General features: G+C 36.7%; 1 protein-coding gene across 1 annotated transcript in view; it reads left to right on the top strand.

Moving 5' to 3' along the window:
- The window catches only part of PKHD1 (PKHD1 ciliary IPT domain containing fibrocystin/polyductin), a 531,849-nt gene extending 516,602 nt beyond the window's left edge, over nt 1-15,247 (top strand). The window contains exon 67 of the mRNA XM_062186248.1: nt 10,559-15,247. Coding sequence (XP_062042232.1) covers nt 10,559-10,983 — 425 coding nt within the window. The 3' untranslated portion in view covers nt 10,984-15,247. The remainder of the gene's footprint in view (nt 1-10,558) is intronic.
- The last annotated feature ends 2,796 nt before the right edge of the window (nt 15,248-18,043 follow it).

Here is an 18,043-nt window from a genome sequence, read left to right as displayed (position 1 = left end):
CTCTTGGACTTATACGGAAATGTGGTGGGGAGTATGGGGCAAGATGGTTGTGGGTGTGGTGAAAATAATGAGGGTAGAGAGAAACATAGGAACTTTTTCTAGGTTCCAACTATAGTCATTTTAATTTTAGTTTGTTTTCCATATTATTGATGGACAAGCTTCCTGTCCACATCAATGCATGTAAAAGCAAGACCCGTGTTTGAAAACTGCAGTCTCAATCCAGCTGTTCGTGTTCTGTCATATTCTTCAGCAGATCTCTACCCTCATCTACTATGACTGTCTACATGCATCACAGTTGCCCTTATGACTTAACTACACTAAGCAGTCCACAGTGCCTGGATGTTTTTATTATGGAACACTTTTAGGTGTTGGGCCATTAATAAATTATTAGTAATGAGACAAGTTATAGGGATTCTGCTGAAGAGTTTAGATTGAGGAGACAGGAGCATCAAAGAGACCATTTTTTGAGGACATCCAAGTTAAAAATAAAAATATGTGTTATCCAAATCCTCCCCTGGGGATCATAGCAGATTGCTTCCTTATCTTCTAGGCTTTGTCCAAATCTTTAGTGCATTGTTTCCAAGGCAAGTAACGAGGCATCGCCTGCTTTTCTTTGGAAGTTATTTCCAGCTACAAAACCCTTAATTATTGTTAGCTTGAAATAGATTTGGTTTTATTTCATTATGTTCAAGCTATTTTAGTTTCCCTATTCCCTCTGTGTTTTTTAAAATTTCAACATTTGCTGATAAAGTGATCAGCTGTCGCTCTCAACAGCACTTGGCCTTCACTAAGTAGTATTTAAGATTATTTAGTAGATGCAACTGAACTTTACTGCTAGATTGTAAACTCACCACATTACAGCTTTTACCAAAAATTGTATGAATGTAGCCAGAGAGCTATGGAGAAAATTACCATGGGGGCAGAGGAGAGTAAAGTATGAAAGGTCTTTGAAAAGTTCATGAAAAATGCAATTATGAAAATACTATATGCATCAATTTTGAATTTTTTGCATCAAGATAAATTCTTTTTTGAAAGATTTATTTATTTATTTGCAAGTCAGAGTTACACAGAGAGAGGAGAGGGAGGGAGGGAGGGAGGGAGGGAGGGAGGGAGAGAGAGAGAGAGAGAGAGGTCTTCCATCCGATGGTTCACTCCCTAATTAGCCGCAACATCCAGAACTGCGCCAATCCGAAGCCAGGAGCCAGGAGCTTCTTCTGGGTCTCCCATGCAGGGAAAGGGGCCAAAGTCCTTGGGCCATCTTTTACTGCTTTCCCAGGCCCTAGCAGAGAACTGAATCAGAGGTGGAGCAGCGGGGACTAGAACCCATGTCCATATGGAATGCTGGCACCTCAGGCCAGGGCGTTAACCCACTGCACCACAGCACCACCCCCGAGATAAACACTTAAATCCTTGTTCCATGATGTTGAAATTCTTCATATATGTCATTCCTACTATACTATTGCTGGAATTTTGCATATAAAGCTATCTAGAGTATCTTTGAAAATTCCTATCTGCTTGTGGAACTCTGTTACTAAAGATTTAGGGAACACACATCATGATTTGAGGCACATGAAAATATCACAAGTAAGATCATGGAAGCCAAGAGTCAAACTCTGGAATTAAATCTGATTTTCCTGTTGCCTAACTTTGTGATTTTGACACTTCTCTCTGTGCCCTTTAATTTCCTCATTAAGAAAGTTATCATAGGGGCCAGTGTGTGGTGTTGTAGGTTAAGCCACCACCAGCATTGCTGGCATTCCATATGGGCACCAGTTTGAGTTGTGGCTGCTCCACTTCCCATGCAGTTCCCTACTAATGCACCAGGGAAAGCAGCGGAGGATGACCCAAGTGCCTGGGCCCCTGCACCCATGTAGAAGACACAGAAGTCCTTGGCTCCTGCCCAGTCCTGGCCATTGTGGCCATTTGGGGAGTGAACCAGCAGATAGAAGACCTCTCTCTGTGTCTCCCTCTCTATATAACTCCACCGTTCAAATAAATAAATTAAATCTTTTAAAAAAGAAAATTATCAATAATATGATTCACCTTAGTGTTGCTTTACAGATTTAGTGAATTCACACCAGTGAAGAGCTCACACACAGTCCTTAGTATGTTGTATGTGTTATTTGTGGTTATTTGTCATTGTTGTTTTTTCTTGTTGATATTTAAGACTCAAAGCTCTCTAAGACATAAACTATCCTATCTTCCTAACCTTATTTTGGATTTCACCCTCCTGCACCCCACTCACACTCACCACTCTAGCTCACTCATCCTGAGACTTGTCTAACACTTTCCTGCTCATTTGTTTTCACAGTTTCTTCCAGTTTGAATGCTTGTCTTTCTTTGACAAAACCTCCACAACATTTAAACACCAGCTGAGATGCATGTTTCCTCTTAAAGCTTTCCCCTGTCCCTCAAACCTCATCAAAATGAGAATTTTCTTTAGTGGCTTAAAAAACCAAAACTGAATGTGGGCCTCTGTTGTAACACTTATGGTCTTTGTAATTCACTGTATATGTGTTCTGTTCCCAAAGGCCACTGGTTTTCAACCAGGGCGATTTTGCTTCCCCAAACCCTGTACAGATGGAGTGACTAGCTGATCCCATCCTCATTTTCATATTGAAAGTCTTGTGTCCCATGAATTCCCTGAGTCCCAGACAAATCAGAGCAGTTTGGTCTCCTTAACTCCCACTGGACATTTGCAGAATCCAGACACATTTCTTTTCACATAGTTTGGTAGAGGTGGAGGCCTACTGGTAGTGAGTGGAGAACAGTGATACTGTATCTATCTTCCAATGTGAAAGGTCACCCCCACAATAAATATTACCTGGCTCAAAATGTCAGTAATGTCAAGGATGAGCTATCTTAGCAGAAGTTGTTACATCTTTGTAAAATTTAGATGAGAGCCTGCTGGAATATATAAATGAATGTAATTATGTCTTACCTTGCAATAAATGTTAATTAAGTACTTATTTATCTCCTGATATTTACTTAGGATGCTATAAGATCCTTCTCAAAGAGATGATATCTGGTATCTGGTCCTTTATGAATTTTCAATATGTTTGGGGCATAATACTATTTTAGGGGAAGAACAGAGAATGATTACAGACAATAAACCATTGAGTAGAAAGCAATAACAGGAAACAAGATGTGTTTGAATATTTTTAATGTGGAACAGAATGCTAAAAGAAACAATACTATTATCCTAAGTTACATGTTTATCCCTTCTAGTTTGTAAATCACATCACTCTGTTGTGAATCCCACTTGCTAAGGACTTGGTTGTTCAGTTACAGAAATTGAGGTTTGTAGAAATGTCAGGCAAGGAGTTCTTTGCATGGTTAGGGCTCAGTTTTCCGTTGCTCCTTCTCAAATGACCTTTGTTCTCATAAATTGATTAGTAATCCTTAAACCTTCCCATGTGGACACTCAGTGTTACCCTTTACTCATACTTCTTTCTTTGTTTTTTAATCTTACAATTTTTTTTTTTTTTCTGAGAGAGGCTGAGTTCTCTCATCTGCTGCTCACTCCATAAAAGCCTGCAACTGTGGAGAGAGCCAAAACTGGGAGCTGAAAACTCAGTCAGGTTCTCCTGTGTGAGTGGCAGAGACCCAACTACTTGAGCTATCACCTTCTGTCCCCCAGATCTACAGTAGCAAATAGCTACAATCAGAAGTCAGAATCAGGAGTCAAATCCAGGCATGGCCATATGCCCACCCCTTACTTGTCAAGTTTTATCAGTTCTACAATGTCTCTCTCTCCACATCTCTGTTCCATTTCACAGGGTATGTCTTTGGCTATCTAATTTCATATACTACTCTACTCCCTGTCTTTTTCTCTGTGGGACAGCATTTCCGTTTCAAAATATGCTTCTCTAAATTAGCCACCTAACAAAAATTCCTTTTTTTCCCATCTGAGAACAAATATGTCTCATCATCTATTTTTAAAATTCTTTTATCTAGAAGTAGTTTCTTCTCTCCATTTTTATAATAGTTCCCTCTTATTAATATATTTTGTATGTAACAGTTTTACTTGTATCCAGATCCATTGCTATAAATTCTGTATCTTTGCTAATCCCAACAGGGCTTTTACCATAGGGATTTATGATATAAGACTCCTGATAACTATCATTGAGTAGATGATAAAGGCAGAGATGAAATAACTCTTCCTTATTTCCATTCTATCTTTCCAGAAATCCCTGGATTCCAGTGGTTCTTACAACTCTTGAAGAAATAATTATGCATCTCTTCTAAAAAGCATGTAGAAAGTTCATACTGATTCACAAAATCAACTGCAGGCTGGTGACTATACATCTTTTGGTTGTCACAATGAGTGAAATGTGACTTCCAGCTTCCAGGCAGTGTTTTCTGTTGGCCACTTTGCTTCCTCTTCCAGTTGCCTTATCATCACCTTTATATCTGCAGGACAACTACTGCTCCAGCCTCAGTGCTGCCTTTTCCAGATCATGTACTGACCTTTCTCTGAGCACTGTCCACTGTGCTTCATAGAGCCCGTGCGCCCCATGTCAGGAATGGAAAACTAACATGTTAAAAAGGCAAACTCTGGACATGAACTTCAGGAACTCCTCATGTCTAACACTTTAGAGATCTGTTGACTACACAATGCAGTTTTATCATAATATGCATTTTTATGAACTTTTTGAATGACTCCTCAATATATGGATTTAATTTTTTGCACCAAAATGAACTTATTTTTAAATTATGTTTCCAAGAACCTTCTGAATTACTCTCATATATGATATGCTTTGTAAATGTGAATTAAAAGGAACTCGCAACTTTTTTAAGTACAAATATGTAAGAATGACAAGGAAATGGGGGAGGGGGGAGACAGATGGTCTCAAGATGCCTGGAAACAAAAAAAAAGCATAACAGCTGAGGACTGGAAGAAATTTCCCCAAATTCTCAGGAAGGAAAAATTATATTATTATTTGGAAATTATTCATAAATGGCATGCCCATATCACACAAGAAAATGATATGAGTATTTCTTATTTTAAAAACATGAATGAAATCTAACACTTATTCCTCAAGTAACCTTAAGAACAACAACAACAACAACAAACACTGCTAGGGCAGGCATTGTGCAGCAGCAGGTTAAGCTGCCACTTGCAAGGCCAGCATTCTATATCAGAGTGCCAGTTCAAGTCCCAGCTGCTCCATTTCCTATCCAGATCCCTGCTTTTATCCTGAGAAAGCAGTGGAAAATGGTTCAAGTACTTTGGCCCTGCTATCCATGTGGGAGATCCAGATGGAGTTCCTGGATCCTGGCTTCAACCTGGCTCAGCCCTGACTGCTGCAGCCATTTGGGGAGTGAACCAAAGGATTAAAAATCTCTGTCTCTTTCTCTCTGTCTCTCTGTCTCCCCCTTTCTCTCTCTCTGTATCACTCTGCCTTTCAAATGAATAAAATAAATTAAAAAAAAAATCTCTAAATAAGATACAGTCCCAATGCTATTTGCAACCAAGGTGCAATAACACATTTAACAATGGGTAATTAGAAGATTTCCTACTAAAACGAAGATAAAACACATAATTCATTCGTATTAGAATTTTATAATACCTATTTTGTGATGCTAAGAAATACAAGCAGATATGAAATAATACTGTTGGAGAAGGTTTACAGATGATACAATTGTCTAAAAAGAACTTAAAGGATTCAACCCTTAATTACTACAGTTTATAAATATAATGAATAACAAATATAATATTAATCTACAGCAATAATATTGTATAAGCCAATTGAGCACAGTTGGAAAGCATTATGAAATATGCAATAGGAATCAAGATATACTATCTTGAAAACAATTATTAAGAGATATGTTGCACTTGTATTTTAAAAACACATTTTACTGAATTAAGAGAATATTTAAATACATAAGGAATTATACACTATTTCTACCAGCGTTGCAGGCAGAGCTTAACGTGCTACGCCATAATGCCAGCCCTGTATGTTACTATTCTTAAAACAATGTAATATTCATACAAAAATGTGTGGTCACATTGAGTGGAAACATACTGGTTAGATATAGACTTTCTATTTAGAAGTGTTATGTATGATAAAAGAGAAAATGAATAAAAAGTACAGAGCCTATAAATGGAGTTTGCAAATTTCACTGCTTAGAACACTTACCAGTCTACATTCATGCTTTAAAAAAAGTAAATTCCAGATAGGTAATAAATTAAATTAGGTTGACTGAAATACATGAATTGCCAGAGTTTCCAAAAAACAATATCACAATATAATAGAGATTATCATGATACAATGCAGGAGCCATTGTATCATTTCTTTTTCCCTTCTGTTTATCTTTCTCTAATTTTCAAAGTTTTCTTATTTATAATGCATGCACTGCCTACTAAAAATAACTGATATATTTTCACTTAGAGTAATAAATAACCTAGATAATATTAAGCAATAGAATTTGTTAGTTATTATGTATACATTTTTAATATGTGGGCAGAATTATCACCCTTATGCATAAATGACAAATCAAGATGGGTACATAATTTTCATTGGCTGACTAGCTTTCAGCCCTCTGTTTCAGACTCAGTTTAGGTTCAGTTATAACTTTTGTGTTGAATCCAAGTAATCAAGCACTGAAGCTTCACAGGGAACTGGGCTGGGAAGACCACAAACAGTCTAGAGGGAGGTAGAGAGAGGAAAGGGACTCATCACTAATGTTCTTATTGCAAAAGAAGCCAGGATTTAGCACCCACAGAAGTTTTAAAAATCAGGGGGACAGCATATATTCATTGTTCAAAAAGTTTTGGAAGTGAAAAGAAGTTTAAAACATCTGGAGAAGTCATAGCTGAGTATCGGTGGACCTGGAAGGACCCAGCTTGGAAGGAATGAGTCCTTGTTTTGTAGAGAAGGAATATGAGTTCCCCGTATTTTATCCCATTCTCCAAAGCTCGATCAAGTCCTCCAAAGGGACTGGTAGATGCATGGAGGGGCCGCCTGAAATTCCATCCTTCCATTTTAATGGGGACTCATCTACAGGGTGGAGGTGGAAGATAGGCATTCCAATTCATATGTTTTGATACTCACTATCCTTCCTTCCCTAAAACCCAAACATTCAGCTGCATGCCTTAGGACACATATCTGCTATAAATTCATTTTTTATCTAATTTGTCTGAGATCTAAGCTTCCTGTGGAGGTCTGAGATCAAAGGATCTGATTCCTTCTGATGTCGGCACTGACATATAATGTGTGCTGACTTAGTTCTGTCTATAACCTCACAGTGGGAGGCAGCCAGCCTCCCTGGGCACCTTTACACAGTGAACTTTCATTTTGGCTGGGGAGTCTGTCAGGTATGTTGCTGATTGGAGCTGCCATGTAAATAATTCATGGGAGATTTTTAAATGGTTTTGGATCTGCAAAGAAAAGCTATGCTTGCATTTGTCTTTCATGAATAGATACAGACTTGCAGAACAAGGGGAAACAGCTTTCCAATGAGGGTCTCTCAAAACTGGAATAACAATGTCTTCAATAGATTGACTATAGGTGACTTGCAGTGTTAGATCCCTCTTAGATGAAGTGTTATTGGTTTTACCAAGGGATTAACATTCAAAGCCTTTCTTCCTTTTTAAATTTTGCTTCTACCTGACAATTTATTATTCTTGTTCTTTGGTTATTTGCTGATCCTGGTAAACTACATCTTTCCTCCTGGTGTGAGCAGTAATTATGGAGATGAAATCAAGCACAGTGCTTGACATAGGAGTGGGGCAGAATGAACAAGGTTGATAGCATAAAAAAATTTTTTTTTTCTTCCCTGGGATAAATCTATGTCTGAAGAGGAAGATAAGACTAGTACACAAGGAAAAGTAACCAGTAACAAGCATTTGTGTTGGAGATCAAATGAGAAACTCCAGTCAATAAGTATTGAAGTGCCAATCTATATAATTTGAACTGTCAAGTAATGTTTCCGAAAAAAAGTTTCAGATCCAATAGGAAAACAGGTAATCTGAAAGTTTGCTTGACTTTAAGGAAGAGAATCATCCAACAGTTAGGTGACTTTGGCTAGCCAAAAGAATTGAGGGCAATGAAAGGGAAAATATGAATAATATGGGTCTACTGGTGTATTAGCCAGTGCATCATGGAAACAATATGAACAGGATGAATACTTTATCTCATTTTACCTATATTCATAAGTCATTACTACCTTCTCACATCCTCATCTCATTTTCTACCCATTAGAAATTAAATTGGGATAAGGTTGGTATTCCTACCCCAAGTTATGTCTCTTATGGTATGATGTAGATATCATTACTGTCTGCTAACACAAACCAAGGCAGTTCTCAATAAATTGACAAAGGACTGTGATACTCAGCTTAGTAAATGAGCATTTGCATTGTGTATAAAATAGTGGTTAATGAATTTACTGGTAAAATGTAGGAAAAGCATGGATGATCAATGGAAATGAAGGAATTGCCCATTATCCCTCCAAGGATTTAGGACAAGTCTTGAGATTTTTTTTTTCTTATTCAGCGTTTGAATGATGCCATTTGCATGCATGGCATACTCCCATACAGGGATCCAACTGAGAAGTTTTCTTCATAACTGCCCATTGCTGTCCTTAATTTACACAGTATTATATGGTGCTTAGAGAATTCAACTCAAAAGTCGTAAATTCTGTAAAATAAATAATATCTGCCATTGCTTTTTTTCATGGTCTTGGGAAGTTACTTAATCTTCCTGTTCTTCAGTTAATGACCTTCTAAAAGGGACATAATAAAAGCACTTACTCCAGAGGGTATAAGGACTCAATCTTATATGTAACTTAGTTCTAAGCATGTGATAATTATTTAATTGCCCTATAAGTGTTACTTCAAATTAGTACAGGAAACTTGGGGAAAAACACACCCCCAAATACACATTTTAATATGAATTTGTATAGTGTTTCTGTCTGTGTATGAAACAAGATAGCCATAGAGCTATCAATTTAGGGTATATCTTATTAAAATAAATCCTATACAGAGTAAAAAAAGATACTTCTAGAGTATTTGATAACTTTCTTAAGTAGTTATGTGTGATGTTTGAGCCTCACTAAGTTTGAATCTCATATCCCTACTTATAAGGTTTATGATTAGGGCCAGTCACATAACCCTCTGTGTATTTCTTTCTCCATCTGTAAAGTGAAGATAATAATAAAACTAGCTTTATAGCTAATTAAATGAGTATAGGAATTAAATGAGCAAATCATTGGAAAGCATTGGCATGAGTGCTTGACAGACATGAGTGTTACTTAAGTATTAACAATCTGAATGAGGATAATTCCATAAAAATCAATACAATGATGGTCTTTACCACATTGTAGGCTCTGGGTAGAATTTTGTATGCTTTCTATTATTTCATCTTCCAACAATCCTATGAAGTGGAGACTATCATTAAGATTGTCTTACAGATGAAGAAACTAAAGCATAGAGAGGTTAAGTACAATTTGTACCTTTATTCAGCAACTAAGAGATGAAGCAGGAAATCAACCACAGGTATTTAATTCTAAGCTTGGACTGTTAGCTAATGTTATATAGTTTCTATAAACCATATTTCATAATAACATCATCAACCATTTTGGTATGTTTGACTTACTGTGTCAATAAAATTCTTTATACTCCTATTTCATCATCATTTATTACACCAGTAACATGATAGATTAATTAACCCATTTACATATGGCAAAATCAAGTTGTTAAATGCTTGTATAATATACCCTTCAAAGAATTGGGACCAAATAGGACAAAAATGCCTGAATCATCTGCTTACCAATTTTGTACACTTCTGAGTTGATTTTTAATTCTATTTAATGGGAAAATAACATAAATAGAATGTTAAGGGATACCAACAATAATTAAAACAAGATTGTTAAATGAAGTATATGTTAGTAAATTATTAAGTAGCACCTGAGAAAAATATAAAATTATACAACTGAAACCCATAGAGGTTAAGCCACAGAATGAAAGTCACAAAGCCAACTGGCAAAGGGGGAACTTAAACTCTAATGTTGTGATCTGAGTCTAGTGTGACTTCTCTCCTACTATTACACAATCATGCATAGATGATTTCTTTACATCACACCTACATGTGATTATATCTATGCTTTTATAAAAATCAAAAATAGTGAAATTATAAATTTGTCATAAAATCTATAGTAATAGACAAGACTGATTTTTAGAGTTCACATTTATTAATATAGATATTGTAGTGGATTGTCTTGTACAGAGTAGACTCACTGGAAAGTCCTAACTGTGGTGTAGTTTTCATATTTAAGTCTTATAATTACAACAACAAAAAAAAACCCTAGTTGATATAACCTGTTTTTCTAGGAAAGCAATATTAGCAGACTTCTATTAGATATATTTGGGCATGGAGTATGGTGCTATATTTTAGGATGAATATATTTCCAAAGTTATTTGGGAATCTGTGAGCTGATATATAATTCCAACTTTAGTTAGATGACCATATCTTGTCAGTAATGCTAAATAAATAAAATGCATAATCAGCTGGTTCAAAACTAAATCCATTTTTTCCCTTACTTCTTCTCTTCACAGATATGCTAGGCAAACTGAACCAGCTGGCTCACCAGTCACTGAACGGAGTATCCAGAAGGAAGGTTGGCCGACCCACTACAGGACAGGAAACAACTGCTGCCCCTGTTCCCAGTGTCACTGGCATCACATCCCACAGGCACAGCTGCTCCCCAAGTTCTCCTGCTCAGCAGGTGTACATGCAGGAGAGCGGGAACTGGAAGGAGGCCCAGGAGCAGTTGCTCAGATATCAGCTGGCACGCCAGAATCAGCTGCTGCTGCTGTGCCCAGACCTCAAAGAAGGCAGACTGCAGTTGCAGGGGCAGAGTCAGCTAAGCAAAGAAGGTGGCAGCTTGGGGCCTTCCCAAGAGAGGAAAACTGCCTGCGATGCCAGCGTGGCAGTCCATCTCCATTCAGCGCACCCAGATCCTATTCCAGAACAGCTGTGACCAGGGAGCGGAGTGGGCATCTTGATTCAGAAGCAGGATATTGTAGATATTTCAAGATAATAAACACAGGATGTGAGGCCTGACCTGCAAGAACAACTAAGAAGGGAAAATGTGGACTTTAAATCCCCTTTTCAACATTAAAATGGAATAGGTTTATATGAATAGTTGTAAACAGTGTCTAGCAGATCTTGTGTCTATCACTGATCCTAGATAAGAGCCAGGCAAATAATAGATTATCAATCATTTGTTAATGTTCTACTTGTTTTTAATTTAAAAAAAAATGTAAGGCTGTTATGTTCTTGATTTTGCCAGCTGAGTGATGTAATTCTGACTTCTGCCAGCTGGAGTTGTTATTAAGCTTTCTCTGGGATGATCATCCACAGTGCTTTGTGGTTCTCTTATGAAAAGAGTCATGAAAAGCCCTGGTCAGGTACAGTTAATTCTGTAGTACTACAGAAACCCAATCATTTATCTATGAGGGGCACTTTAAGGACAGAACACCCTGCCTCTTGATCTTCAGAGCTTGTCTTCCAATTACAAGACAACTTCCTAGTTTTTTAGCAAGTGGATTTTATTTCATGGTTTAATTTCAGTTGTTATTGGGAGCCCAACAGAATTGCAGACATAACAAGTCTGTGCCTGATGAGTTATTTGTACATGAAGATTTACAGAAAAATATGTAAAAGTATTAACTCTGAAAAGGAAATTGTCCAAGGGCTTCAGTTATATTTTTTCAGCAATTCTTTTTATTAGTAGTTGGGTCAAATTTACAACTGAAGAAAAATTTATTGGGAGACCAGAGATAACAAAGCCGTCAAGTGCATTATCTGTTACTCCTTTATCAAACAACTGCTTTCTTTGGAAAAGATAATGCATAGAGGTCTCTAATGCAGTTGCGAGGGTGGGCAAGAGGGCAGGAATTACATCAGATGCAACCTCTTTAGGTGATAGAGGTTCTGATGGGGATCAGGACAGAGGATCAAATGATGCTGATAAATTAGGTAAAGATACTAACGGCAAGCTCACCTTATTCATGTGTTCATGCAGGGCCCATCTAAAGGGTATTTAAGTAGCTTGTCTGTCCTTGGCCCTGAAAACAGAAAACCTTATGATTAAGGGTGTAATACTCATAGCAGACATTACGAGAATAATCCAGAAGGGCATTGTTCTCAGATTTTCATGACATGTGAACCACACGTTTCCAGTCTCTGAAAGGTTAAACAACTATCTTAGGCTTGAGTTGGAACAGAAGATTAAAACATATTCTCTTGCTGAATTTTCAATAATGATGCCCTGGAATTAGAACCCTTAGAGGGAACTTACAGAAAACCATCATCTGCAGGGTATCAATAAGAAGGCATGTTTTATCCAGTTACAAGTTGACAAGAAGATTCGCAGCCTCTTGATCCATTCTGTACATATCTTGTGGACATCTCAAATCTCAAGACTGCCCTGGAAGGAAGGAAGCAGCCTTCTCTGTGGTACTGCATTGGCTTCTGAAGGAGAGAGTAGTTGGACACTGAGGTCAGTGCTCTCCAAGAGAGGTCAGTCTATGCTGTCTGTGTGTTGGGAGTGTATTAAAGAGCAAACTGGTGAGAGACATTTGCTCTGCAGGTATAGGCTGGCTGCCAGTAAGGTAAAGCCTCTTTGTAGATATATTTTGTTTGGGCACTGACAAAACATAACAAAGCAAAAATAACTTGAATGTCTTGAGTAGAACATTCCTTCCCTAGTTTAATTAGCCCTTGCCATAACTAGCTCTTTATGACATGTTGTAGCTCCCTGTTCTATGTAGCCATTTGCCTTTGTAACCTCTACCTTAGTGCATACATTGGACCCCCAAAGAGCTGTAATCTTTTTGTATAAAAACTTTTCAGAGGTTAACAATTTTGAGGACTCTTACATGGCAGCATCCTTTGCGCACTGCCTGCTGAGAGCTGAGGGTTTATGCTTTCTCCCTCTTATTGCAGTGACTTCTTTCACAAGTTCAAATTCAAGCCCAGATCTCTTTCCTGAGCTCTGTAGCTTGCCTTTAGCTTCTGAATGAGAAGTCCTAGTAGGTTATCCCACAGACACAATGAGGTTAACACAGTCCTCATCCTGCTACTTCTCACGCTTGCTTTTTCTAATTCAATGAATGACAACACTGCACACAGACCAGAATTATAGAAGTCAACCATGACTCCTCTTTCAATCTCACCCTTCCCAAATAGTTAGCTAACCGCTCTGTTATTTCTGCCTCTTTATCCTTCTTTCAATCTCTACTATCTCCTCATCCATCCTCCATGCACTGCAAGACTAATCTTCCTGGAAGGCAAGTTTTATCCTATCCCTCTCTTTAGGAAAAATCATAATTAACCTCTTCATTCCACCCCAGCAAAGCTTGAGAGCCCTGAGGCCAGAATTGACTCCTTAGACCTGAACAGCAGCCAAGCACATCCAGGACATTGGCAGGGCTTTTGCATGAGGTATGGGATTAAGGAGTCTAGCCAGAATCCCCTCAACCATAATGAAGCTTGTCCTCTTTCTCCTCCCCGCCAAAATGAGAGAATTGGGCAAACACTGGGAGCAAAAAAGAGTTGCTTTCAATTCATTCAGGTTTGGGGAAGGGCCTATTAAGACATCACCATAAACCAACCCTAAATGTGTTTAGATCATTAGCATGGGTAGCCTAGTAAATATTTCCCAGTAGTGAAAATATATCTTCTATCCAGAGAAACAATTGAAAACTGTCTTATTTCTTTGTTACTTCAAATAATCTGTTCTTGCCTCTTATTGCTAATTTTATGTGTTTTATAGATTCCTTTATTCTAAAAGACTGACAAGCTAAATTGGTAAGGAATTCAAAAATATTTGAGAGCAGATTTTAAGTCTTCACCACAAAAATTATAATTGTAAGATGAGGCAAATGTTAATTAGCTCAACTGAGCCCTTCTACATTGTATACATATTTCAAAACACATTGAACGTGATAAAAATATACAACTTTTGCCAAATAAATAAATACAAAAATAGTTAAATAAGTATGGTTCTCAAAATTGAAAGGGAATTGGGAAGGAAGCTAGAGTAGTATCAGACCATGTTTCTATTTTTTGGGATTGTGTTCATGGAAGATGATTTTGAAAGAACTTCACGTATCTTCTAGAATGACAGACTGATCCTGGTGTACCCTGTGGCAGATTGACCCATGATTTTGTCCAATATGGCCACATAATATCATGAATCCTTTAGCTCTCAGGCCTAACCATTTGAAGGACTATTCAGCTGAATGACTGCTATTCATCTAGCAGTCTAACTCCAAATGTAGGAAATAGCTATACATTGAAATGCATGCAAACTATATGCAAAAATGAATATGGAGAAATCGAATGTAAATCACATGCAAATGTTATTCAAGGAAGATTCTACAAAATGTACATCTCAATAACAGTAAAGAATGTTAATTAATTCACATTTGAAATTCATGCATATCTTCCATATTTTACTTCCAGATCTGTAATATATTCAAAATTAATTTTTAAAATAAATTTAAGAAGAAGGAATTAACATTATTAGTATAGCATAGCTGGTTTTAACCTACACCATAGCACTTTCAAATATATACTATATTTGAGAGGCAAATTGTAATTTTTAAAAAGGAACAAAACATTTTTGTAAAATTAAATGATTGAATTGGTAGAATACAGAGATTTGTGAGTTCACAAATATTCTTCTAGCATTTGTTGTTTTTAAGCTTTAAGTAAGTTATGGAAATTGAGGACTTCTTTGTTTAAAATAATTCAAGAAAAAATTATGGCCACTAATTTTTTTTTTGTCGTTTCGAGACACAGACACATTCATCATAAATTTTATTTCAAAATTAGTAGCTATAGCAAGAGGTGGTAGAATCAATTTTCTTGGAAAATGTGAGAAATCTCCACTCTTCTGTTCATTTTGTAGATGAAGATATAAAATTATTTGCCACAACTGCCAGTCTAAGGCAAATTAGGAATTCTTTTTGATTGTGTTCCTCTTTAAAAATTTCCTCAATTAATGGTACATCCATCTAGTTGAATGAATGATGTAGAAAATTAAATTATACTGTTACACTAAACAAAAACAAATTAAAAACACAACATACATATTGTACTTTAATCTATACATAAGAATTATCTCTGAGGAATGAAGTAGGATTATAGCTTTATTTATATTTCAAATTTTATATCCTTTTATATTTGTATGGCATTATAAATACATATTACTAATAAAATAAATTGTAAAATATTTTCTCTGAGTTATGATTGACCAGGGATTAACATTCTCTTTAGATGCCATTCAGTGGAGAAAGAAAGAGAGAGAAGAATAAGAAGGGGGGGGGGGGAGAAGGGGTGGGGAAAGGAGGGGGAGAAGGAGAAGGAGAACAGTATAGAGAGTGAGAAATGAATAAACCAAGGAAAAGGAAGAATAAAAGGAAAAGGCAATTCTATGGGTGAGGAAAAGAATGTGCAGTGGTGGATAGTGGTAAGAGTGTGGTCAAATCTGTTTTCTACCATGATGTCTCTGGAATATTATAAAAAATAAGCTACCAAAGGTCCCATTTGTGTAAGGCCCTGTGAAGAAAATGATGCATAGCTACAGTTGTCTTTTTAATGAAGGAGATTCCTCCCCATCATTCATTTGAAAGAAATGCTTTGGAGGTGGATAGTCATCTAAATTAAGTAGGGACCCAGCATGATACCCATAGCAGTGAGAAGTGCCATATTGTGTGCTTCTTCCAGTTCACTAGCACAAGAACTTATTCTAGGGGGCTGGCGCTGTGGTGCAGCGGGTTAAAGCCCTGGACTGAAGTGCTGACATCCCATATGGGCGCCGGTTCTAGTCCTGGCTGCTCCTCTTCTGATCCAGCTCTCTGCTATGGCCTGGAAAAGCAGTAGAAGATGACCCAAGTCCTTGGGCCCCTGCACCCCTGTGGGAGACATGAAAGAAGCTCCTGGCTTCTGGCTTTGGATCGGCGCTGCTCTGGCCATTGCAGCCATCTGGGGAATGAACCATCGGATGGAAGACCTCTCTCTCTCTGTCTCTACCTCTCTCTGTAACTTTGTCTTTCAAATAAATAAAATAAATCTCAAAAAAAAATAACTTATTCTAAACCTACACCAAATAGTATTATAACCTTGAAAACAAAAAGCTGACCCTTGGGAGCAACTATTACTGCACAGATTTCAGGAAAGTTCCAGAGATTCAAGCTCATGTGACAGAGATTTATGTCAAGAGGCTGTGAGCTTTAATTTATTAATAATGTTGGTATCTGATGAATAAATAATCCTGGGTGTCTATCTACCATTTTGGCAACTCAAAAAGTATTATAATTTGTGCTATAAATCTATATCACTTTTATTTTCTTCCCAATGATTTCATGGTCTCAATTATTATCTTTTTCTAACATCATTTATCTCTCCCCATCTCTCAATTGTTGTCTCTCTCTTGTTCTGTCTATAATCTATCTATCTATCTATCATATATCTATCTCTACTTCTCTTTCAGTATCTCTATCTGCCATGTGAGAACACTGAAAAAGTTGGTCATCTGCAGACTAGCATGAGAGCTGTCACCAGGAAATTAATTTGCTGGAATCTTGATATTGGACTTTACAGACTTCCGAACTGTGAGAAAGGAATTTTGTTGTTTAAGTCACTAAGTTTGAACTGCCTAAGAAACTTTATTAACATATGAAGGTACTTCAAAAAATTTATGAAAACTCAGATTAAAAGATAAATTTATTTTGGCACAAGAACATTGAAATCCATACCTACTTTTCCATCATTTACAATTTCTATGAACTTTTGAGAAGCCCTCAAATGCATGGATTTCATGTTTTTGTACTATAATGTACTTATTTTTAACTCCATTTTTTGTAAACATTTTGAAGTACCCTCATAGGCTCATATCGTCAATATATGAACGTGCCTTTTGTTATATTCTTGCTATTATATATTTCACAGATTTTAAAACCGGGAATGACATTTGTTATTGTTTCTAATGCATTATATTTGACTTACTTTTATAGTCTTGCCTCAATTCAGTCTCATTCAGTCAAGTTTTTATTGTATTTTGGTGTCAATAATCACAAACACAAGTTACATTGAACTTTTCCTTTAGTAATTGTATTTCTTTGAAAAATGATTTAAACGTTTTCATTTTCTTTCATAACCAAATTGTAGCAACTATTTAGATGTATATGTGTAATTTGTGTTCATAGAAGTGCTTTTATATTGTGATTTACCCATTTATGACATATTACCTGTATCTTACCTTAATATATTGAATTACATCTACATTTTTTCTTTTTATTAAATGTATTTATTTGAAATGTAGATTCAGGCAGATAGACTGATAAATAGGTGATATATCTCCCATCTACTGGTTCACTCCAGAAATGGCCACAACAGCCAGGTCTGAGCGAGACCAAAGTCAGGAACCAATAACTTGTTCCTGTCTCCTACATGGCTCGCAAGGGGCATAGTACTAAGGCCATCTTCCACTGCTTTCCCAGGCACATTAACAGGAAACAGGACCAGAAACAGAGCATCTGACACTCAAACTGGCAATCTGACCTGGGGTGCAGGTGTCACAATCTGCAGCTTAACCAGCTGTATCACAATACAAGCACTATTCTATTAATTTTTTTCAAGAAAGGTACATGGGATGTATCTTTTCCAATATGTAAAATAGTCATAAACAATGACTATTATCCATCAAAAAACAACTTGCCTCAATACAACCTTTTAGTCACAACCTGTACTTTGGAATAGTCTATAAATAGCATTTCTGTGTTTTTCTGACTCTAATGTTTTAGAGGAAATGTAAGAAACTAATGTGAGTTTTGTCCTTCTAGGAGCGATTGTATAAACCATATCATCTATGCATATTGTTTTAATTTAAACACTTTGACAAGTCTATAGATGCGGTTCTCTCTATTGCCCAATTTTTATGTATATTTGGTTATAGCAATTAAAAAGGATAATAATATATGTAAGAAAGGAAAAAAATCTTCATAGAAAAAGAAAACTTAAGTTAGACT

The sequence above is a fragment of the Lepus europaeus genome, chromosome 3 (genome assembly GCF_033115175.1).
Source record: "Lepus europaeus isolate LE1 chromosome 3, mLepTim1.pri, whole genome shotgun sequence".
NCBI lineage: Eukaryota > Metazoa > Chordata > Mammalia > Lagomorpha > Leporidae > Lepus > Lepus europaeus.
This window is presented reverse-complemented; position numbering and strand designations above follow the sequence as displayed.